General features: G+C 37.1%; 1 protein-coding gene across 1 annotated transcript; it reads right to left on the reverse strand.

The window, feature by feature from the left end:
* Positions 1–11596: 11596 nt before the first annotated feature.
* Positions 11597–15971, reverse strand: LOC149899280 (protein D2-like). The gene is made up of 5 exons (XM_090114725.1): positions 15887–15971; positions 15194–15382; positions 13908–14031; positions 13328–13538; positions 11597–11934 (listed from the first exon to the last, which is right to left on the reverse strand). The coding sequence occupies exons 2-5, from the start codon at positions 15368–15370 to the stop codon at positions 11817–11819; spliced, it is 630 nt and encodes a 209-aa protein (XP_089970851.1). The 5' UTR covers positions 15371–15382; positions 15887–15971; the 3' UTR covers positions 11597–11816.
* Between the last annotated feature and the right edge of the window lie 10201 nt (positions 15972–26172).

Here is a 26172-nt window from a genome sequence, read left to right on the forward strand (position 1 = left end):
GTATAATTATTTGTTCCCTTTGAAATCCTTCCATAAATTGTTGCTGCGTAAGCCTTTATTGATGCGTCACAGAAACCATGCAATTCGATGAGTCCACCCTTCGAACAGCCTATCCAACGTGGTATATTAATACTGTTGATGTTTTCAATATCCGCTTTTAACTTAATCCATTCACGTTGTATATAAGTTGGTATGACGTCATCCCAATTGAGCTTTTCTTGCCATACGGATTGAAATAATAATTTTAATTTCGTGACTACTGGGGCTAACCAGCCTAATGGGTCAAAAATTTTTGAAATTTCAGCCAGGAGTATTCTTTTCGTGATTTTATTTGTGTTATTGAATTTAATGTTGAAATTGAATGTAAACATGTCTTCTGACGAGTCCCATTGTAATCCTAACGTTTTAGTGATCCCTTCAGCTTTAAAGCTAAAAATGTTTGTGTCAGCATTTTGTTCGTTATTCAGGCTACTTAATAATTCAGATTCATTTGATGACCATTTCCTTAACGTAAATCCACCTGATTTCAACAATTGATTTAATTGGCAAATTTGTTTTTGACCCTCTTCAATAGTATGTGACCCATGGAGCAGGTCATCCATGTAAAATGACTCCATAACTATATCTGTTACTTCGGGAAATGATAACTTTTCATCTGTTGCTAACCTCCTTAACGTCATCATAGCCAAGAAAGGTGCTGATTTTGTGCCATATGTGACTGTTGTTAGTTGATGTTCTTGTAAACTTTGCTCCGATGAATCTCTCCATATAATTTTTTGAAATCGTTGATCCTCTTCGTGAATTTTGATTTGCCGGTACATTTTTTCGATGTCAGCAGTGTATGCGTATCGAAATTGACGCCATTTTAATATTAATTTTTGTAGATCTTGTTGTAAATTGGGCCCCTTACACATAATATCATTCAAGCTTTTCCCTGTTGTTGTTTTCGCTGAAGCGTTGAATACCACCCGAAGTTTTGTTGTGGTGGATTCTTGTCGTAGAACTGAGTGATGTGGTAAAAATATTTCACTTGGTAAATTACTTGTTGATCGACGCATATGATTTAATTGTTGATATTCGTGAATAAAATCTCTGTATTGTTGTGCTAGCTCTGGTTGTTTGTTAAATTTCTTCTCTAAATTTTTGAATTGTGCTATTGCTAATTCCTTTGTTGACCCCAATTTTTGTTCATACTGTTCAATAAATGGAATTCTTACTTCATATCTTCCATCTGCTAATCTTCTCGTTGTTTTGTTGTAAAAATCTATACATTTCTGATCGTCTGTTGATAATTCTTCTGTTTCCGTGATTTCCTCAATTTCCCAAAATTGTTTAATGTTGTCCATGTTTGTTAACACAATGTTGCATTGAAAAGTATGCACATTACCACATAAAATCCACCCTAAATGTGTTTGTTGAGCGAGTGGTTGTGTTGTGCAGCCTCCTCTGATCATCCCTTCTAAAACGATTGTTGAGTAAATATCTGCTCCAAGCAATAAGTCCACTGGTCTACTTACATGAAAGTCCGGATCTGCTAAATTTATTTTATTTATGTAATTCCATGTTGGTTTTTCAAATGTTAAACTTGGTAAATTTTTAATTAAATTGTTCATTATATATGCTTCTGTGTTGAATTCAAAGTTGTTGTATATCGACGCGCATTTAATGTTAATTTTTCCCTTGCAATTGTTTCTGTTTTGTCCAACCCCGAATATAACCCCATGACATGCTTCCCGTTTCAACCCCAATTGTTGTGCACCATTTTCTGTTATCAGTGATATTTGTGACCCCTGATCTATGAGTGCTCGCATAGTTATATATGTACCATTGCTGCTCCGTACCCTTAACATAGCTGTTGAAAGCAAAATTTCTGAAACATCATTTTGCGACACGTGTGACATGTTGGCCCCGTTTTTATTCGAAGAATTATTGCTTATTGTTTTGGACATTACTGGCCGTTCTGAGGTCGACGATCGCTGACTTATTGCGTCATGCAAAATCGTATTATGCGCTCGGTTGCATACCCGACACCGATGAAGTGATGAGCAAGGCTTTCCATTATGCGAAAATAGACAATTTATACAAATGTTTAATCTATTTAATGTTTTAAATTTAATTTCATTCGGTTGGTCTAAAAATGTCTTGCATTTGTATAATCCATGTTCTAAATTACAGAGAGGGCAAGTTATGTTAATCTTAGATGATAAGTGATATGTTTTCATAATAGGCTTTGGAGAGTGGCGATTTCCAGAGTAGTTTTGCTGGTTGATTTGATAATTGTTATTTCTCACATAATTTGGCAGACGATTGATTTCTTGAGAATATGTTGGATAGAAATTAGGCTTTATATACGAAGGTTTTTGAATGATAGGTTCTTGTTTTCTTCTAGATTGTTCTAACATGGTAAATTTACTCTCTAAATAATCCAAAAATTCTTGTAGGACCGGTAGCTCTCTTGGTTGTTTTAATGATTCCACATAATCGGAATGAGATTCGTTGTCTAATTTGAGCGCTAAAATATGTACTATAATGGGGTCCCAAGAGCTTATGTCGACGTCAAGGTTTTTAATTGCATTTAAGCTCTCCTTTGTGGCATCACACATTTTCTTTAGTTGTACTAGCGATTGAATTTGCATGTTTGGCAGGCCTAAAATCATATTCATATGTGATGCAAATATTAGTTTTTTGTTTTCATATCTATGATTCAAAATTTCCCAACATGTTATATAATTCTCCGAACTTATTTGTAGGTGCTGAATCAGGCGTTCAGCATCGCCCTTAATTTTGCTCTTTAAATATTGCATTTTCTGTGCATTGGATAAGGTGGGGTTGAGGTGTACTATTTCATTAAATAAATTTTTAAAGGAAACCCATTGCTGATAGTTGCCCGTGAATATTGGTATATCAACTTGTGGTGTAATATGTTCTCTGTGGGATACAGACCAAAGCTTGGTGTTGATTGCTTCTTTGAGTCGGTCAAAAATACCTTCGTGATGAGTGAAGGCATTTTCATACTCATGGTCTTGCCCATCTAAAATACTATCAATCTCCCAGTGTAGAGAGTCTATTACGCCCCATCGCGAGTTCAATTGCTGTAGTACATCCTCAAATTTCCATTTAGTTGTTATTTTTTCTAAATCAATGCTGTTCACTGTTCTCATTAAAGCTTTAAAATTAACTGCTTGCTTATGCAACATCTCTTTCAATTTACTTGACCCTATTGAAATGGGTGCGGGTGAAATTGCACCTTGTTCAGCCTGTTTATTTGTTTTGTAAATACCCTCCATCATGTTGTTAGTTAAAAAAATAATGGAACGAACTCACTTGTTCTGGAACTATCAACAGCTTTACACCTTAGACCCACTTAATTGTTCACTCACTGTTACTCGCAACACTAGCGCGTCAGCCCGGCGGCGCTGACTCTCAACGAGATACGAGAGGCGTAAATTCCCGAATCCCGTGATCCCGCTACGATAGCTCGAAGGACCAAGATGTAGGGCGATAGACCCAGTGATGGGCTGCGTGGCTAGTGTTGGAGGGATTTGTTATAAAATTAAACTAAAATGTTCACTAACTAATTTATTACTAAAATCACTGTTCTGCTTGTTTGTTACAAAACACTGTTATACTTTTACTTGCTAATGTTTTACTGTTAATGCTATTGTTAATAATTGTTAAATTATATATTTATTATTCTGTTAGATTTTTATGTTTTATGTTATGTTATAATATGTTTAATGTTAATGTTATGTACGCGTCGCGACGGTAATATGTTATTTGGTGGACTGTTGATTGTGGACTCAATTAATTTATGTTAAACGCCGCCCGCGATACCTAGTATTTGCTGACTAGGCTGTTCGGTGGTCATTGCACCGAACAGTACCTATATTTTTTGTGTTCTATGAATAAACGAGTTATCTATCTATCTATCTATCTATAAGTGAGGATTGGACGGACCACCGTTTTGTAAAGTGTCACCTTATGTCTAAGGGACATTTTACTGCGACTGTTTATAAGGTAATAGAGCCGGCTAAGAACATAGCTGGCTTTCTTACGGACTGCCTTAATGTGGGCTTTAAATGACATGTGTGCGTCTAGAGTGACGCCTAAGAATTTGGTGTGCTTTTGCCACGGAATGACTTGGCCATAGAGTTTGACACTATCTATGGCCTCGGGGCCGCCGCGCCTGAAGAGCACGGCGGCGCTCTTGTCAGGGTTCACAGTGATACCCCATTTGCGAAACCATTTGCCTAGTGCATCGGTCGCGGATTGTAGGAGTGGAGTTATTCTTTTGCGGTGTGGACTCGACACGTAGAGTGCCGTGTCGTCCGCGAAGAGGGATAGTTGCACTTTATCGTGCTTAGGGATGTCGCTAGTGTATAGCGCGAATAGGAGGGGCGACAAGACGGAGCCCTGAGGGACTCCGGCCTGTATGGGACGTGAAGACGAGAGCGTGCCGTCTAGTCTGTAGCGGAAGGACCGGTTAGACAAGTAGTCTCGTATGATGAACACGAGACTGTCTGGCACGCCGAGAGTGTACAGTTTGTAAATCAAACCGTTGTGCCAGACCTTGTCGAACGCCTTCGCTACGTCAAAGAAGACCGCTCCCGTTCTGTGGGGTGTGAGGCGGGTGAGGCCCGCGAGAATGTACTCCGTGATGCGGTGTACTTGGTGAGGACATGAGTGAGCTCGCCTAAAGCCGAATTGTTCGTCCGGGAGCAGCTTTTTGGCAATGACTGCGTCCCAGAGGCGTTTGGAGATGATTCTCTCATAGATTTTCCCCAGAGAGCTGAGGAGACTGATGGGACGGTAACTAGATGCCACGTTCCGGGGTTTGCCCGGTTTGTGGATCCCGATCACAATTGCTTCCTTCCACTTAGCGGGGAAGGTACAATTGGCCAGGAGACAATTAAAGGTGGCTACTAGGAGAGCGATAAGGGCGGGCGGCAGGCTTTTTAGAGCTCTATTGGGAATAGAGTCTCCGCCTGGGGACTTCCTATTGGCAAGTGACTTGATAAGTGATTTTACTTCGGTGGCCGTCGTTGGTGACAAGGGCTCGGCATCGATACGAGGGGTTTCGGTAAAACGTGCGATCTCTTGATTAACTACGTTAATGTGAGTCGAGTCGGTCATGTCGAGATTGGGGGAACATTGTTCCTCTAAACTGTCAGCTAAGCATTCGGCCTTCTCAAAATCGTCAAAAGCGGGAGGTTGGTCAGGGCGAATGAGCGGTGGCGTGGCGGCAATACCATCAGATTTGAGAGTCCTCGCAAGCCGCCAGTAGGCAGTGTGCGAGGGAGAGAGATCGCTAAGTAAAGAGTCCCACCGCTCGTTGCGTAATTCGTGAATTCGCTCTCTTACCTCTCTCTGTAAGGAACGAAGTATTCTACGGTTTTCGTCTGTCGGTGCTCGGTCGTAGGCGCGCGTCGCCGCGTTCTTATCGCCCACCAGCCTTCGTACGTCCGGAGGCAGATCCAACCGGTGGCCGAGGCCAACGGGGACCCGCCGGGACGCGTATTCAATCTTGGATTGAATGTGGCTGGTGACCGAGGAGACCGCGTCGAGCGCCTCTACGACCGTGTCGATTTTGTCAGGTACAGACTCCAGCTCTGGCGAGTCGACGGGCTGTAAGGCCTCGTGCAACTTTCGCCAGTCTACCTTCGTCATGTACTCTACGGTGGTGCTATCGGGGGGACCCAGTTCGAACAACACGGGCCTGTGATCAGAGTCGAGCTCGTGCAACGTTTCAACGGAGCGCAACTGTAGCGTCACGTTCCGCATCACCGCCACATCGAGCACGTCCTGTCTGTGTCCCGTGTTCTTCGGAAAATGAGTCGGTTCTAAGGGGCCTACAATCGTGACGTTAAGTAGGTCAGTCAGTCGGTCTAGTCGTTTGCCATTGGCATTCTCGTAGGAGCTATTCCAGTTCCAGTGCTTGCAGTTGAGGTCGCCGGCCAGAATGACCGAGTCGCCCAGTGCAAGCAAGGCTCTGAGATCGCTCTCCAAGATTGCCTTTGACGGTGAGAGATAGACCGAGGCGATTATGACGGGCTGATGACCGGTCATAGACACCTTGATCACTGTGGCTTCTAAATTAATTAGAGGCGGCGTGTCGATGGGCGTGCAGTGCAAGGCCCTTCTGTAATATATAAGTGTGCCGCCTAAGGGGCTGTTTTCGCGGTCGTTACGCACCAACATGTAGTTGGCGATACGCGGATTACGGTTAAATGGTTTAAGGAATGTCTCTTGCATTACTAGCACATCGACACGCCGTCTGGTGACAAAGTCCCTAACTAAGTTAGTCTGTTTGAGAAGGCCGTCCGCGTTAAAAGTAACTACGGAGATCGCTCTAGGTTTAATTCTACTTGTGGTAGCCATTAGGGAGTCTTGTTAAGTTTTATTACCAACTCCCTATGAGCTGCTAATATATGGATTCTCTCTAGGCCGCTTTTGGCATTCCTAAGTTGGTTTGCAACTAGATTTACCTCATCAAAGTTGATTTCATGAATAAAATTCGTTAAGTAAACGAGGTTTGCGATAGACTCGTCAGGCAAGTCTAATTCGGGTGTGTGCACTTTAGCTGAGGGCTTCGGTGCTATATGTATAGCGGGAGCCGCTGAAGGCGGCACCGCCACGCTCGACTGGGCCTGCGTCACTAGTGACGGAGGTTTCGTCCAAGCGTTTGTCTTGGGAGGTGGGGCCGGTATAAAGACCGGCTTTGGTTGTGGGGGTTGAGCCCCGGCGCGGGCGATCCCGCGAGGTTTGTTCGCCTTCTGGCGACCCCCCGCCCTGTGTTTGGGAGCCTTCGGGCAACCCCGGTAGTTCGCGGGGTGACCCGAAGTCTCACATAGTACGCAGGACGGTGGATCCTCATTAGGCAAATCTTTGGACCTCGTGCAATCCTCCGTGCCGTGGTCGCCTAAACATTTGACGCAGCGAGGCCGCGAGAAACAGTTACGAGCAGAGTGCCCGTAAAGTTGACAGCGATGACACTGTCTAATATAGCTGTGGGAGTCGGGTGTTTCCACCTTGAGCCCTGAAAGTTTGCAGCAATGCCGCATTTTAAAAATGTCTTTACCCTTCGGGGTACGATCTAGGACCGCGAGGACCATGTCATATGGTGCTTTAGTGATTCTATTGTGCATGCGGAAGCACTCCTGCACAGGGAAACCTTGGTCTTTCAAGTCATTGAAGACTTGATCGGCAGAGATCTCTTTGGGGATCCCTTTTATTACAACTCTTAAGGAGCGTTCCTCCGGAAGGGGGAACGAATGGCCGCCTATGTTTTGGGCTCTTAAATATGAAGTGAAAACCCTGTGATGGGTAGACGTTAACAACTGAACTCGAATGTTGTCCTTAGTTGGACGAGCTTTGAAGGGGATACCTTCATTGTCTAGGTAGGCTGAGATCTTCAGCCACGCGGACTTATCCCTCACGTAGACGGGGGGAGGGGAGGGCGGTTTACGCGTCGCGGCGTTGCCCGCGGTCGGGCTTTCGGGTGCCTGAGGGGCGGATGCCTGAGGGGCGGGGGGCGCACGGCTAGATTCGGCGCGCGCGGAATCGCGAACGGTCGCGTTCCGTTTGGCGGGCGGAGCAGCATTTTTTAATTTGCGTTTCTTTTTATTTGTAACGGTTTCGAAGCCGTCTGACGAATTTGAGGACTCCGCCTCCGAAGCTATCGACTCTGGAGCGCTCTCGCACTCCATAACGGTCGGGGCTTCGAACCCCGCTTCGACTGCCACTGGGGACAGCGGTGGGGACTCAGGAGAGTCCCTTAACGGTTGCGCAACGGGCGCGGCAAGTTTTTGAGCCCCGGCGGCGCTGTGTGCTTTAAATGCATCCAGCACCTCCGGGTTCTCCCTGACTAAGAAAGCCATAAAGGCTTTTATATCTAGGTCCTCCAACGAATCGGACATCCTAACGGTTTTTATTTTTCCTAATCGTCGTCCTAGCGGCCCTCCCCGCTTCCGGGCGGGGGGGGGGTTGTGTGCCTACACGTATGTATGTGTGTGTGGTGTGTTTGGTGCGTCCCGCTGGTGATAGCGGGGTGAGGTTGTCACTACCTAACAGTTCGCAGGGGTCTTGGAGTGACCCCCTGCGAAAGCGTGACGTGGACCCGTCAGGAGTAGTTTTCGGCCGAGTCCGGGCGCTAGCGAGCAGTTGGAGTACCTGCCCGCCGTGGCAGTGCCTACTAAGAGGACCCCGGACTCACAGTCACCGAAAAGCTCCCGAAGCGGTGAGGCTGTACGCCGTTTATACAAACGTGCGGTATCTGCGCCCCACAGATACTTCCACCGGATGGTGTTAATTTCTCCGAAGCCCGTTTGACACCGTTAGGTGGGCAACGGAGAAACCGCGACTGGCGCGTCGAGAAACAAGAAAGTTAGTTGTACGCTGCGAGTGCAGCTGCGGTTGCACCGCGACTGACCAGGTAGTAAACTACCTGAGCAGGCGGGGTGGGACCGGTCGCTATTGTTCACAACAAAGGCGCGGGTCACTTCCCGGAATTTGCCTTTCGGCGAATCTCAGGTAGCGGTCCCCCGTCTCTACGGAGAACAATAGACGGCAGGTAGGGCGCTCTTGCTAAGCACGAGTGCTCAGCTCGAGTGCCAAACCCGGTATGGTGTCTGTATGTGTGGATCCTTTTTCTTGTTAACACGATAGCGACCGAAATACTTTACTAATCGAGTCTTTTTTTTTCTCTTACGCTTGAGTATGCTCAGAAATAGAACCCTTTCATTTTTCAGGGTCTGATTCGATGTGGTTTAATTGTTATTAAATAAACAAAAATAATAATTAATAAATAATTATTAAAAAAAAATTATGAGGCGTGCACTTTTGGATTTTCCAAATTATTTTTACTATGCGATACAAGACTTACAATTTCTCATTACCATTCCTACCATTCATACATTCATATTAATTATTGTTGTTGTCTGTTGTGTCCCAATGCTGAGCAAAGGCCTCCCCAAAGCGCTTGTGCTATTGTAGACCATCGTCTCTATTATTATCCCATTCATTATCAAAATAAATTGGGAACGCATTTATACATTTAGAAAAGGTGTGTTAATGAAAAGTAAAGACATTTTAAAGAATTAGTCGGATACAATAGAATCGGTTAATTTCTAAATGTGCATCTAGAAATAGCAGCCCCATGAAGATTTATAGTAGACTGCCTAGCATTCACACACACTGAGCCAAGCCGTACCCATCCATGGACAAATCTGTCATCGTCGATATGCATCGCATCGCATCGCATCGCATTAATGCATTTACATCTAACAAACATACAACTAGATAGCTCTAACTAGAATGTTCTAGAATGTTCTTGCTCGAGCAAGAACATTCTTTCTCGTCTTAAAAAGGTGAAACTTCTTTGGCCAGATTCAAAGATACCAAAATTGTCTCCTTAATCCATGACGTGACGTTATTGCCATGACGCGACCTTCAAATTTTACTCTCAACGCGCCTAAAGCAGTTTCACTTGAAAAATTCTTAGTCATCATCCGTATTCCGTATCGTTTGTAATTTAAATATCTGTCTTGAGGGGAGCCTCTATAGCCTATTAAAGGAGTATAAGAGTAGGTATAATCATAAAAAATATCATAACTTCCAAACAACGAAAAATCGCTTATGGATTTATATTTAACTAGCTTCCGCTAACGTTAACAAACGACGACGACGACTTTGTACGTGCATCACATTCACGTACAAAGTCGTGGGCGGCCCGTTTTTCCCTGTTCCCGCAAGAATTTCGGGAAATCCTTTCTTAGCGGATGCCTACGTCCTAACATCTACCTGCATGCCTAATTTCAGCCCGATACGTCCAGTGGTTTGGGCTGTGCGTTGATAGATCACTATATCAGTCACCTTTGAGTTTTATATATATAGATTATGTTATAATAAAATTCTCACATTGGGAAAAAGTTAAGTAAAATAATTATAAGGCAACATACCATTTAAATACATATTATCTTCTCAAAGTATTAAAGCGAGGAAGTTAACAAATTTATTCAGATCCTACGCTGTTACCTATGGAGAACCATAGGGAAGTGTACTTGGTCCATCATTATTACTGCACATAAATCATCCAATCAAATCAATGTTATTGTAATATGACTTTATTTAATAGTCATGTGGAGTGTTGTGTTATCAATAACACTATTGTTAAAAGCATCCCTAAGTTTTTTGCTGATTCTTCTCTTTTAAAAATGATATTCAATAAAAAAACACTTTTTTTAATAATTATCGTATACTTAGATTACTTTGATTCATATTTTGAACTTATCAGGGAATATATACATACCTAAATATATATATATATATATATAGGTACTTATAATCACTACATAGTATAAAACAAAGTCGCTTTCTCTGTCCCTATGTCCCTATTGTATGCTTAAATCTTTAAAACTACGCAACGGATTTTGATGCGGTTTTTTTAATAAGTATACATATACATAGTGTCCTTTCAAGAGGAAGGTTTTAGTATATAATTTATTATGTTTTAGACAAAATGGGCGGAAAGCTAGTAAATAATAAAAACTTCATACAGCGCAGTAAAATTTAATTTGAAACATAAAAATAATAACAAGAAAAGTAAGCTCTTCTTATTGAAGGTAGTGAAAATTCTGTAAAATTGTATTTCTGTTTTCTTAAATCTTTTATTCTATTGTTCAATTTATAGATATGTATTTTTATACTTTTATACTATGGAAGCTTATCTATACTAATATTATAAAGAGGAAAAGTTTGTAAGTATGTATGTATGTATGTATGTATGTATGTATGGTTTTCACGCAAAAACTACTGGACCGATTTCAAAAATTCTTTCACCATTAGAAAGCTGCATCTTTACTGAGCAACATAGGCTATATTGCATTTTCAAAAAAATTAGAGATCCTTACCAAAAATGCAATAATGTAACCCAAGGTGTAAAAAAATCCTCAATAAAACTTCTGTCATCGCGTGCGCTGCGGAATCTATTGAAGATAGAACAAAAAAATGTTCTACGGTATTCAAGAATGGATCAATATCTACAAGAAAGTCCGCGATGCCATATGTCCATCTTTAGTAGTTATGTTACTACAACAACTTTTTTACGTTTTCAAAGTAAATAGAAGTGCCGACAGTAATCAAACCATGTTATCCATACACATATATTAATCCTTATCCCATTAAATGATGTTTTATTATAGACTGTTTCAATACCAGCAAAATACTTTTTAAATGAAAAGAATTGGATATTCCATTCAAAAGATATAACGAATTTTTAAAAGTGTCAATCTACAGAAAATAGTAGGTATACTGTTCGAGCAGGCCGTAGTGCGCGGGTCACGGAGGAATTCTACCAATATGCGTCTTGACGGAACACAGTGGGGTTTTGGTCGGTAGGAATCCGACATAACCCACGGCCCCTCCCCCGGAGGCCGTGGGTATCTATGAAAGATTTCCCCACTAAAACAAAAAAAAAGGCCGTAGTGCGGGACGGTGATTTTCATGTGATTAAAAATTAAACCTATAGTCCGACCTATAGTAGACTTTTCACTGTAACGATATCGCTATCTAAGCGGGTGAAACCGCAGGGCATTGCTAGTATACTTAATAAATGTTGAACAGAGGGCAGGCTTAAAGCGGTATTAATTCCAGTATGTGATGGCGCTAGAAGACTTTTATAGTCTTTTTTCCAGATTGGAAATAATACTGCATTATGGTAGGATCTTAGTAATTTTTTACAAAGTTTTGGTACTGTTGTAACAATTTCATGCTGCATTTAAGGATACGTTTTTAATCTTGAATTAATTTATATTCTTCCATTAACAATTTTCACACATAGTGTATTCGGCAAGGAAGAAGTTGCCAGCTTTTGGTCCCTCCAAATTGTTTACTGTAGCAAAATCCATTGCTGAAAAGCAGGTCCGCTGACGAGCCAGCCTGTAATAATAAAATATAAATTTATTAATACATTATTTTTTATAGAGAACAAGGGATTCAAAAGGCAGGCTGATTTTTATGGTAATTGTAGCAATATGACCAGTATTAAGAGAAATCAGTGCCGGCCACTGACACCCCGGGCGAAAATATTGTGGCGCCCACATGAGGTATTCTGAAGGTTTACACCAGGAGAGGCAAGAGACTCCAACTTCAGACCTTTGCGCCCCCCAGAATTTGTCACCCTGGGCCATCGCCCCCTCTCGCCCCCCCCCCCCTAACGCCGGCACTGAGAGAAATATCTTTGACATAATAATTAGAATTACTTTTATAGGTCGGTTCGATTCATCATATATTTGTTGAAATAATAATAATCATCTAAACAATTACTTTGTGACGAATAATAAATATTTCAGGACAATTTTCACACACGGCACGATCTGATACCATACTAAGTTTTCGATTGTGTTATGGAAACCAGATGGCTGATAAACATACATATATATAATTTTAAATAAATACTTATATAGATATTTAACACCCAGACACAGAGCAAACATCTATGTTCATCACAGAATATTTGCCCCGAGTGGGAATCGAACCCACGAACTCTGGCTTGGAAGGCAGCGTCACTACCAACCAAGCCAACCGGTCAGTTATTCAATAACTTTATATTTCAACGATTCATTTTATTAACATAATCTGTAACAGTTTCAAGAATTTTATTACCACTTAAACAGCTACTTAAGTTACTTTATTGTAGAGATTTCGTATGTTCAAAAATCATACATATCTTTGTTTGCTTTTCAAACTCAAACATTTTATTTAATCAATTAGACTTCTTCGAGAAGCACTTTTGAAACGTCATTACATATTTTTAACATTTAGGGTGCACTCACACACACCAGTCACCGTCACGGCACGTCACCGGACAGGATTAAAAAAAAATATGTATCAATAGTTCTAGTATGACTCTGTTCCCACACGACAGTCGCCGGCACGAAATCTATCAGTGACGTCACCGGTCAGGCACGTCAAATAATCTTTCCATACATGTATCATACTTTTATCCCCACTCACCCGGTGCCGTCACGTCTCAGTTCAGTCAGCGTCGTGCTACCGTCAATCATTGCTACATGTTCTCTAGCGTGACACACGTCTAATCACTGACTAACCTGATGTATGTGTTCAATGATTCAGTCAAACCGGCGACGTGACTGACGGACAACATGACGGTGACTGGTGTTTGTGGATACGTACACAAACCGTCACCGATCAGTCATCGGTGACTTGACGGTGACTGATGTGTGTGAGTGCACCCTTACTATCGATTCGGAAAATCAACAAGCAACAAACTACATATGTTATGTATATTAGCTTTAAATATTCAACTTACTGATAGTACATCGTCTGGTTAGGATTCAGATATTCTGATTGTTGGTATAACAAGCCGACATATCGATGGTATCCAGTTCCTGGCATAGGCTGAGCAGGCACATAGGGCACAATCTGGTCCCCTAGTAGCAAGTTACTCGCAGGACTGTTAAGGAACATACCATGAATGTATGCTGTAAATTCAGGATCATATCTCGTTCTTGCATCAATGTCTGGAAAGCGTGAATAAACTTTAATAGGATAAATCATAAATATCTGGAAAACAATAAATAAATAAAATAAATAAATAAAAATTCTTTATTGACATAATTATACATGTCAAAATAATGAATCCTTCGGCTCCCGAACTAGTTTAAAACTGTGTCTCAATAGAAACATTTCCAGATGTTTTGGCGCGTTTTCATGATTAATCATACAATTTTTCATTACTGAACAAATAGTCAATGGATAATAGATATAGAGATCTTCCTCTTGACTGGATTATCTTGTATGATATACTCAGTTAGGTACTACCAATTTGAAAAAGTAATTAATTAGTGGTGGAGCCAGATAAAGCAGCGAATATTGGTTAAGTATCTTACCTAACAGCATAACCGTATACATTTCATTCTCAGCTCCATTTGGATAATTAAGATAAACAGAGTCAATGGTTCTTACAGGAGAGAATTTGGTGCCAAGGCGTATCTCCACATCTGGGTAACCAGCCTGGGAAATTCAAATTAAAATAATATCAATTAAAGCCAGCTATTCACGTACCTGCCGCAGCTCAGGGGCAATATTGGAACCATCTCGGTTGCATGGCGGTCGGAGCAATTTCAGCTGTTCTCTAAATTGACCCTGCTTGACTATACACATGAAACATCACAATTAAGGAGCCAATTAAGGGTGCCATTCCAATATTGCCCCCGCTGCAGGTACGTGAGTAGTCGGTTTTAGCAACTCCATTATGAATAAATGCAGTATAATTTAAGAGTAGATGTTGTGTGATATTTATTTTGTATAGTAAGTTTTATGTCGGTAACATACTTTAATAATGATCACGGAAACGACTTGCTTATCAATACTTAGTGATTTTGTTCTTTAAATAATATTTTTATATGAAATTATTTTAATTGTGTGGTTATATCTGAATATAAACTGTCAGTAAATTATTATAATATCGTCTATAAACAATAGAATACTAACACAGATACTAATTAATTGAACAGCAAGTATCCTTGAGGCATCTACCTAAAGTACGTTCAACCTGTACGTTCAACATATTGTACGTTCAACCTGTGGCACGACATTTGTCACTACTAAATACCACAATTATTATTATAATATTTTTCATCTACACTAATATTATAAAGAGAAAAGCTTTGTTTGTTTGTTTGTTTGATTGTAATGAATAGGCTCATAAACTACTGGACCGATTTTGATGAAATTTGGCACACATAATCTTTAGACCCTAAGAAAGAACATAGGCTATCTTTTATTTCGAAATATGTACCACGGGCGAAGCCGGGGCGGACCACTAGTAAGCTATAAAATTATTACAAAAAATGTTTTGTGGTTTTATGAAAACACGGTAAAAGTGAAACTGTTCGAACGGTTCCGAACACTGCTTTGTGTAGCGCATGTCGCGTGACGGTCGGCTGCCGAGTAGGTATAGGTACCAACTCGGCAGCCGCGATACACGCGACATGCGCTACACAGACCAAAAAGTTTGAGCCGATGTAATAAAAGTTTCACTTTAATAAAAAAATGTCAGAAAATTCTTCTGGGATTACATTTCTATGTAAGTAACTTTAGTTAGAAACTGTTTTACGAATTGTTTGAAATGCGGTGTTTTTATTTTTAGCATTTACTGTATTAAATACATTACCACCAATAGATCATCTGGAGGGTTAAATATATATTCAGGCACTATTTTATACACCCTGAAAGCTTCTGAAACACTTAAATTTCCTTCTGGTTGTATCACATCGCCTATATCATAGCAGCCGTCAAATGTGTATACTGAGCTAATAAATATGCAAAAAACAGCTATGACGGTAATCATGTTGTTGTAAATCTGTAAATAAAAGTTATATACATATATATATACATACAATTTTTTTTAATAAAATTTTTAAAACAATTTTTTTTATAAAAAATATATTTAAATATGTATTTTGTATAGGTAATCAGCATGGACCAGATATTCTTGAACGAGTTAAGCAAAACATAACTGACTGAGATAAAAGCGTAAATGTTGAAATTAAATATGACGGAAATTTTATTGTTCCTAACGAACTTGCTTGGTCTGTATAGGCTATTAGCTGTGCCCTGCGGTTTCACCCGCAATGCTCCGCATCTGTTGGTCTTATCGTGATGATATAAAGCCTTCCTCGATAAATGGGCTATCTAACACCGAAGTAATTTTTCAAATCGGACCAGTTGTTCTTGAGATTAGCGCGTTAAAAAAAAACAGACAAAGTATTCAGTTTTCTAATATTATAAGTATGGAAGCTATAACGTACAAAAAATATACCAAAAGCGTAAAATTCAGTCAAAGTATTATTTAAATTTAACTTACATACTTAAGTCGAATAAGAAATATTACAATACGTAGTTGTTGTATAAACGACTCAATCTAATAAAATATATACGACTCATTATTTTCACGGCTTATATACGTGTTATCAGTGAGTAAACATTAAATAAACCCATCAAAATTATTAGCGAACTAATTTTCTATGTAATAAATATAGTTTTTTAGAACATGTACATTATATATTCTTTATTAATTATAATATAGGTATTTTTCAGTAAATAAAAATTTGTCTTTAGGTATTCAACCGGAAAAATAAAATCGAATTATTTTATCAAAATTCCCACTAGAAATTACACTAGAAAAGAGTTCGGAAATATCAACTTTTAACAGACTTCAGTAATTTATTGACCTCGAACGAAAAAAATATTCAATTGAAATAAACTGGTTGAAGGGATTTTAGTAATAAAACAGGATTATAATGTTTGGAATTTATTAATATAACACTCTTAACACAATATAACAGTCTGTGAATGAAATATGACAGAAATATTAGAGCAACATAAATTTTAGTGAAATCAACCTAGATTATAACAAAATTACTATAAACTGTTGTATGATACAGACTACACAACTTGTTCTAATAGTTAATATTATTTATTTATCATAATATTGAGATTCTTCACACAGAGAGTTTTCTGCTAGGAAGAAATTGCCAGCTATCGGCCCATCAAGATTGTATTTACAAGCAAAATCTTCTACAGAAAATCCTTGTCGATCACGAGCCAACCTGAAACAGTAATTTATGAAGTTATCGTCATTTCCTGAAGTTAATTAACAAGAATATGTACCTAAGTAATGATATTTAGGTACTAATTAATATTCGTCAATGTTCAGTTTGTTATCGGTTCACTTTTTAATTGTACCAATATTTTTTTTATTGTCTATATGAATTGTCTGTCACCTCCAACAAATTCAATTTTTTGTTACTTTACACCGACTGCTCACCTGCGGCAGTCGGAGCAATTTCAGCTGTTCTCTAAATTGCCCCTGCTTGCCTATACACATCACAATTAAGGAGCCAATTAAGGGTGCAATTCCAAATTGTAAATTCAAGATCGTTTTTAAATTTTACAGTACACACAGTACTTACAATAAAATTTCAGCACCAAAAATGTCCATATATGCATTTTGTCGATACATCAAAGCAACGTATCGATGCAGGCCAGTACGTAAGGCAGGATTCGCGGGAGTCAATGGGACTATAACATCTCCTTTAAATAGGTTTTGAGCAGGACAATTCACTATAATACCATTTATATATGCTCTACCACTTGGCTTTGAAGGTGATGGTGAATCGATATCTGAAAAAGATAAAGTAAGCCTTAGAAATTTACACTATTCAGGTAGAAACTAAAATCTTTAGGAGCTTAGGAACATCGCAAGATTTCAGACAGACATAAAAAAGGAGGAGCTTCCCAATTCCACCGTTTTTTTGGTTTTTTCAGAACTTTCGACCAGATGAATCTATTTTGATGATTCTTCTTTTATTCATAAGGTTGTGCGTGCCGTGTTGTTCCATTTAAATTTGGAGTAAAATAAAAATAAAATCTAAATAAGAATATTGAAAAGTCAGAAATTTTATTGAATAAATACCTACCAAGTAGCATTATTGTATAAAGTTCCCCTTCACACGCATTAGGGTAGTATATGTAAGGATAGTCCATGGTGTGCAGCGGAGATAGTATGGTACCTGGGGTCACCTCCACTGTTGAAAATCCAGCCTGTTGATAAATAAGTGAAGAATGAGGCTTTATTTCTGAAATAATTTAACATTAATAGGCGAATAATTGTTTTAATGATCCAGTCATTCGATCCCAAGACTCGTCGTTGGTCGTAGGGCTAAGTGTGAGTGTGATGGGAAAGTAATTTTAGTTAAAAAACATAATCATAATTGTATTGATTTTTTTATTCTTAAAATAAACAAAACATTTGCTTTCTGGCCTTGTGGTTACAACTGTGGTATAAAAGTGGTAAATTCTTTTCTTATTTCTAGTGTTATTTTGTTTTCTCTCGACAAATTATATATTGAAAATGTGTTCCAACGAAGTGAGGAGTGGGAGCCTAAACTAGGTAATTTTTATTACCTAGTTTAGGTACCAGCCTCACACTTATTTATATGTATTGAAAATGTGTAAACTTATTTATGTAACTGATGTGAGAAAATAAACTCTTTTTTATTTTTATTTTATTTATAACTAGCGGTCCGCCCCGGCTTCGCCCGTGGTACATATTTACGTTTTCTCTACATAAGAACCATCCTCGTACTTCAAGGAATATAATAGAAATAATCGAAATCGGTTCAGCCATTCACACGTGATGCCGTGACAACGCGAAACGGGTGCAGACCCGCCGCTTTATAGCTCCCGCCGCGCAGCGCGTCGAACGCGGCAACTGATACACAAAAATAATCCTTATGGCATGATTCTGTATTCACGCGCGATGACTTATAACGTATTTCATGTATAACTTTGGTGTTTCTACACCGATTTACATGATTCTTTTACTATAACCTGCCCAGGAGTATGAAGAATAATTGTGCCAAATTTAGTTAAAATCCGTCGGGTAGTTTTTGTTTCTATAACGAATATACAGACAGACAGACAGACAGACAGACAGACAGACAAAAATTTTACTGATGGCATTTTTGGCATCAGTAGCGATCCCTTATCACCCCTTCATAGTTTTTTTTTTAATATATTTCATGTACAGAATTGGCCTCTCTACAGATTTATTATAAGTATAGATAAAAAAAGAGTGACTGAAGACGTTACTGCTCCATGTCGAAAATTTTACAGAATATTATGAAGACGGATATTTTTGAAGTGAAACTTCTTTATCGGGAAAAAAATATACCTTATGATCTGCTTCGTCTTATTTCAACAATTTACAAGTTTGATTACCTTCAATAAATCAGTAGGCGGCTCTTTTATGTAATCGCCTACAATTTTGTATTCCTTGAACGCTTCTGCAACATTTAAATTCTTCTTTGGTCTGATGGGGTTTATTTTACAGCAGCTATTTGCATTTATTTCAGTTATAGAGAACAAGGTGACCGCAAACGTTAGAATATTTAACATGATGTCTGGTTGCAATAAATCTGAAAAAAAAAGGTTTTTCAGAGATGGAATAGGTTTGTTATTAGATGGAACATCCACTATATTTAATTATTTTTTTGTAAAATGATCTAATCAGTTAAGGTTTGTTAAAATATGTGAAGTAGAAGACAATATTCAATATTGTATAATTAATTGTATGTGTTGTTCTTATAGTATTGAGCCAAAAATGGAATTAATAAAATGCATTAAGTTATTTTGAACAAGATCAACTTGGTTTTTAGCAAAAAAATTTTAAACAAAAATCCATAAGAGCCTAATTAATAATTAAATGAAAATACCTGTGATGTTTGAACCGGAGTAAAAAAAGGACACGACCCTTTAATTTAAAATAATCCTTTTTATAACTTTTGGCATATCTTGCAATATGGAAATAAGTGCATGTAAATGATAAACAAAAATGCAATAGTGATACGGAAAAACTTGATATAAAATATGCATCCTGCGATATTATCTGCTTTTCGTTCATTATATTATTATGACTCCTAATTAAGTTTTTTTTTATAAATGCAGGTAAGGTACAAATAAAAATTATATGCATATTTTATATTATAATAATTAAATATTATATTTTTTTGCATTTGCATTATAATGATTATAAGGTTAAAACGAGAACAGATTTTTTATAAATTCTCATAGCCTTCAAGCTCAAACACAAACATTTATTTATTCAATTAAACATATTCGAAGAACTGAATCGTCATTTAAACATAGTTTTAACATTTACCACATTCAAATAATGCTGTATATGGGCTGATAACTTAGATCATTAAGTGATGAAGATGATGAATGAAGTAACAAAACTACATCTATAAAATTATTTGTATACGTATAGTTTATATTAATAATTATAAAATAGAATAACTACAATAAAACAGACACTTAAATTAGAAGGTATTTCATATTAACTCATTAATATTCAAACGGTAGTTATTTGAACAGTTGGATTACTTTTGACATAACTATTAAACGTATCTACATAATATCTATCTAACAATAAAACAAAATTGTTCTTAGTTGTGAAATTTTGAAATACTAATTTTGATCATCATCATCGTGAAATATTATTTTTTATCAATTTTGTATTCATAATATAATTTCTACAATTATTATAAAGTATTGAAGAATAAGATTTTGATGGGTTGATCGCGCTTATCTCATTATCAGGAACTACTGGTTCGAATTGAAACATTATTTTTAGCCAACTTCAAAAAACGGAGGAGGTTCTCAATTCAATTATTTTTTTCTGTTGAATCCTACTAATACATACATATTATTATAAAGGCGAAAGTTTGTATGGATGTTTGTTACTCTTTCACGCAAAAACTACTGAATGGATTTGAATGAAATTTTACCACAATATAGCTTATACATCAGAATAACACATAGGATAGGTTTTATCCCGGAAATCCCACGGGAACGGGAACTATGCGGGTTTTCCTTTGAAAACGCGGGCGAAGCCGCGGGCGGAAATCTAGTAGTATATATAATACATAACTTGATCAGCGATGAAACATTTCGCACCTAGGGAAAAAATATTCATTTTTATAGCTTCCATAGTTTATGTTATAGGTATCTACATGTCTAAAACAAATCTCAGATGATATTATATTAATAACATTTTCAAGTAATTTGTAGATTTAAGGATTTTATATATTCTTTAAAAAAATTAACTGTCAAAACATCTCATTTATCTGAATTTCTATAGCAAAATTAAATATTATCTAGTAGGTACAATTCGGATGTAATTGCAATTTTTATCAGCGATTCATTCATAAAAAATAAGTTATTCTGTAATTTGTCTATTTAATTTTTTCCCCGTGTACAGTTCATTGACGTTCTTTTTATCACTTCTAATTAAAAGTGTATAAATGCCATTAAAAATAAATTCAAATGGTGTGTTCGTTATTCAAATAATTATGCGGTTAAATATCGGTTAATTTAAATTATTTCAATGAATAAAAAACAAGTAACTAATTTTAATAACTTTAAATATATATGTTACAGTAACCTACTAGTAATTTACTACTTTATTGTCCCATCTCTTTTATTTCCATGAGTTTTAATCATATTACTTAATCAATATTATTCATTTGCCGGTTACTGCCGGTTTTAACTATAACCCATATATTTAGATAATACTAGATTTCCGCTCGCGGCTTCGCCCGCGTTTTCAAAGGAAAACCCGCATAGTTCCCGTTCCCGTGGGATTTCCGGGATAAAACCTATCCTATGTGTTAATCCAAGTTATCCTCTATATGTGTGCTAAATTTCATTGTAATCGGTTCAGTAGTTTTTACGTGAAAGAGTAACAAACATCCATACATCCTTACAAACTTTCGCCTTTATAATATTAGATAATATTTCAATTTATTGTACTAAAAGCATACAAACTAAAGTAATTTAAAGTTTAATAATAAATTAAACTCGTACTGTGCACATTCAAATTGATTAATATTGTCTTTATAGAGAAAGATTAAAAACTTGTTCTGAAAAGATATACATATTCCTAATATTATTTTTTACATTTATTTAGGAATATATTATCTGTATTTATTTGTTTGTAAGTCTTATTAAAATCTTAGCGTGATGGAATATTAGTCTATAACTGTCCTCAATAAAATGGATTTTCTAACTCTACCATATCTTTACATATTTAAAATGTTTAATTTGTATTTCTATTTATACTTTTAGAATAATTATATTTACACGACTGTATCTAAGCAAACATGGAAATAGTATGTCACACGTAACAAAATTAATTATGGTTGGCCCTCGCCCTCCATTTTTCATAAGGAAAAAACAAATAAAACTTCTCTGGTTAAACAGTCTCTTCATTCCTTCATTTGTTTATCAGGACATTATCGTTATTTTATTAATGTACTTTCTTCAATATTTATTACTAGTTAAGAAATCTCATATAAATGCCATTCAAAAATATAGGGTAGGTAAGCCCCGAACGCGGTTGATAACGTCATTTTTTTATTTAATAGCCAAAAAAATGGCTTACAAAGTGTATCCGGAGAAATATGAAAATAAAATGAATGGTCCGTTAACATTGCTGTTTAAAATATCTAGGACTTTAGGAGTAGCTCCCGTTGAATTCACTTCAAGAGGTCTGAAGATTTCCAGATCTTACATATTATATAGTAAAGTTGTGATATTTATTCTATGTAAGTATTTTATTCATTATTTTGTAAGGGATTAAATCAAAATCAGAAGAAATAACGGCTATGGAGATTGAAATACACTAATTCCTACGAGGAAGGGCTACTAGAACTTAATGAAGCAGACTTAGGCTTTACTCAATCAGAAGAATTTACTTGTTAGTCCTAAAGTCCCTGGTTAAAATAAAAATAAATTTTATTCAAAGATTGTATAAGACAAATTCTTGCCTATGGCATTTAAGCCATCTAATTAAGTAATGTTTTAGGGATGTTTTATTTATTTTTTCTTGTGAAAAATGGAGGGTGCGGGCCAACCACACCTAGGTAGGTTACTTTGATTTGTATATCAATGAGAATCAATTTTAAATATATTGTAATTAATTGCTACAGCATATTATAATAAATCAATTAGAACTATGAAACACATTCCACTCGGGGCTTTGAATTCGATTACTGGGTTGAATAAAAGTTTATAAGGTTAAATCTTATGTAAGCCTCTTTTATAACGTTTCCACGTTTAATTCTTTAAAAGCTATCTATATGTTTTATTCTTTACATTCTTATTTTTGCAGTTGCTATCATTTTAACTGGCTTTAGTATAGATTTCGTATATTCAAGTGTATCTCTCCGTGCAAATACTCCGTCTACCGCTCTCACTTGGATTGGCAATCTGTCAATGCTAATGACAACTACTGGAATAGGATGCTTTAGAGGGAAAGAACGGTTAACATGCATTATTAATGTGTTAAATCGTATAGAAAAGGTAAGATATTGTAGGATCTATGCTAATTAAAGAAGAAATATCAGGTCAGACAAATTTTTCAAAAGCAATCGTTTTGGAATAGAAAGAAATCGATGACGGAGGCGGGATAAATGCGGATTTTTTTTTCTATTCTTTATAGGATATTATCTGTTTTATGGATGAGTGTAATAAATGCATGCAATGAATGGAGCACATGCAGCCCCATGTAGCTATTGCTGTGGGTATGTGTCTTACAACGAAGTAGTGTTCTAATCTTTGACCAAATACCTACTACTAGTATATCTACAGACGTATAACGGTATAACTATATATATTGTATAGGTTTATGTAATATGCTTAATATAATAGATATTGCCCGAATCTAGGCAGAGGATATAAGCAATTTTTTGTAAAGAAAGTAAACTTGATACAAATATATAGTAAGAATATGTGAGTTAATGTGACGGAATTAAAGTACGTCTGTCACGCTATAAAGTCGTCATAGTAATGTCGTTTGGTAATAAAATTGATAATGTTGAAACATTACAGATAATTAGTACAACTTAACAATTTTTAAATATTGCTAATTAACTGTAACAAATGTCTTTACTTTGCAGATAAAATACAAAATGGGTGTAATTAAAAAAAAGGACACCACTATACATATTCAATATGCTATGATTTTCTCTTTTATTACTGTCTTAGTAACTTTAGAAGTGATCGATTATAACTCCTATATTGATGAGGCTTATCGTCATAATCTTAATAGTAAGTAACATTTATATTGTACTAGATTTCCGCCCGCGTCTTCACTCGCGATTTAAAAGAAAAACCCGTATAGTTCCTGTGGGATTTCCGGGTTAAAATATATAGCCTATGTCGTATTCTGGATTCTCAGCTACCGAATACCGAATTTCATTGTAATCGGTTCAGTACCTAGTATTTGCTTTTGCGTGAAAGGATATTAAGCCTTCCATCCTCACAAACTTTCGCGTTAGCAATATTAGTGGGATGGTTTTCATTGTCCATGCATTATTATAATACCATGACGTCTTAAAGCAGTATTAATTCCAGTGTGTAAAAATGACTGTGCTAACTAGCGTCTAGCGCCATCACCTCCATATAATGGAATAAATCCTGCTAAAAACATCATGGTAATTCCCAAGGTTGTAAAGCAAAGCCCTACTTCAGGACAGTAATATGTATAGTTTTCTGAGATATATGTAGATACAAAAAAATTTCTTATGTCGAATAGGCACATATGTATATGTGAAGTCCCGTGTCCCGTAGTGGGGTAAGGGGCAGATGCATTATGCATACACCTGTTTCACTGATCCATTATCTTTAGGGACAAGTAGGTGATCAGCCTTCTGTGTCCTGCCAGATCGAGATATTTTTTTTCTTCGTCTCCACCGGGAATCGAACCATGACCACTCGGTTCTACGTTCACGACATATGTATATGTGCCTATACATAAGTGGGATATGTATATTGTATATCTTTTATATGATTTCCCATTATTTATTATGCGAAACAGGGCTGGTATTAACCAGTCATGTTTGACGTAAGACAGCGCCTTAAATTAGTTAATTTAAGGCCATTTAAAATAACAAGGCAATAACGTCTTATACTGATAGTATTTCTTTACTTTTAATTTTCATTTTATCTATATTGCTAACAAGAAGAATATATATTATATTTAATTATTTTCACTAGCGAAATAATATTATAATTATGGAGCTTCGGATGAGGATCAGATTTTAAGGAAATTATGATTATAATGGCTAGCAAATTAATGTCAAATGTGTGTGAATTAATGTGATAGACCGGGAGATACTGACACAAAATTTCGAGTCATTTGTAACAGGATGGCGGTTCTACAGGGGTCTTAGTACGCAATGACAAAAAGAAAAACGATGGTGTGAACACTGGTACCGGCGGCTTAGTCGCGTGGGCGTTAGTCGAACTCGTCGTAAAAATAGCGAAAGTCAAACGATTTGTAACACAAAAATTTTAGAATTTACCGATAGCCCATAAAAAAGAAGTAGGCGGTAGTGTCATGCCATACTTTTCCGGTGTGACTTACAGCCCGCCATACCGACGCAAATGTGTTGATTTAAAAAAAAACAATTCAACCATTTGTACCAGGCTAACTTTTGCACAGGTAACCATCGTCGTGTAACCATTTACGAAAATCACCATACCATACTTTTCGGACGATTCCAAATGGTCGCCATACCGCCGAAAATCTGCAAAAATTTTTTTTTTTCGCCAAACTTTTTGTACCAGTATTGCATTTGGATTTTTGGAGAGTATTTGATAAAATGTGACCATTATTATATTTGCCATACATCTAGTAGGGGGAAAAAGTGCTGCCATACTTCATAAATAAATTTATTATTAATTTATAGATTTGAAGATTTCTACCACCTAGATCTTTGAAATTTTGTATTTATATTTGTTGAACCTCAAACTTATAGGAAAGATTAATGCCATACTGTTACAAATCGTTCAAAATACGAATAAAATCATACAATAAAAAAAAATCTTATACACATTCGCCACCTCCCACAGGTATGGCATTATCACACTTCTATTTATAATCATGCAGGAGTTGTTGAAAAAAAAATTAGGGTGTTACAAATGGTTCGGCGAAAAAAAAATTTGCAGATTTTCGGCGGTATGGCGACCATTTGGAATCGTCCGAAAAGTATGGCATGGCGATTTTCGTAAATGGCTGCACGACGATGGTTACCTGTGCAAAAGTTAGCCTGGTACAAATGGTTGAATTGTTTTTTTTTAAATCAACACATTCGCGTCGGTATGGCGGGCTGTAAGTCACACCGGAAAAGTATGGCATGACACTACCGCCTACTTCTTTTTTATGGGCTATCGGTAAATTCTAAAATTTTTGTGTTACAAATCGTTTGACTTCGCTATTTTTCCAACGAGTTCGACTAACGCCCACGCGACTAAGCCGCCGGTACCAGCGTTCACGCCATCGTTTTTCTTTTTGTCATTGCGTACTAAGACCCCTGCAGAACCGCCATCCTGTTACAAATGACTCGAAATTTTGTGTCAGTATCTCCCGGTCTATGAAATCTCATATGTTTCAGTAAAAACATATTATATGTATTCCCTGTTTTATGTGTTATTCATTATACAAGTACTTCTGGAGCTCCAGTTTTCATTAACAGCGATGCAATTGAGAAATATGTTAAAAACATGTAATGACGAGTTGGAAAA

Source organism: Colias eurytheme, chromosome 21 (genome assembly GCF_061535395.1).
Source record: "Colias eurytheme isolate Ceu_HAF_F1 chromosome 21, ilColEury1 Martin Lab GWU primary, whole genome shotgun sequence".
NCBI classification, from domain to species: Eukaryota; Metazoa; Arthropoda; class Insecta; order Lepidoptera; family Pieridae; genus Colias; species Colias eurytheme.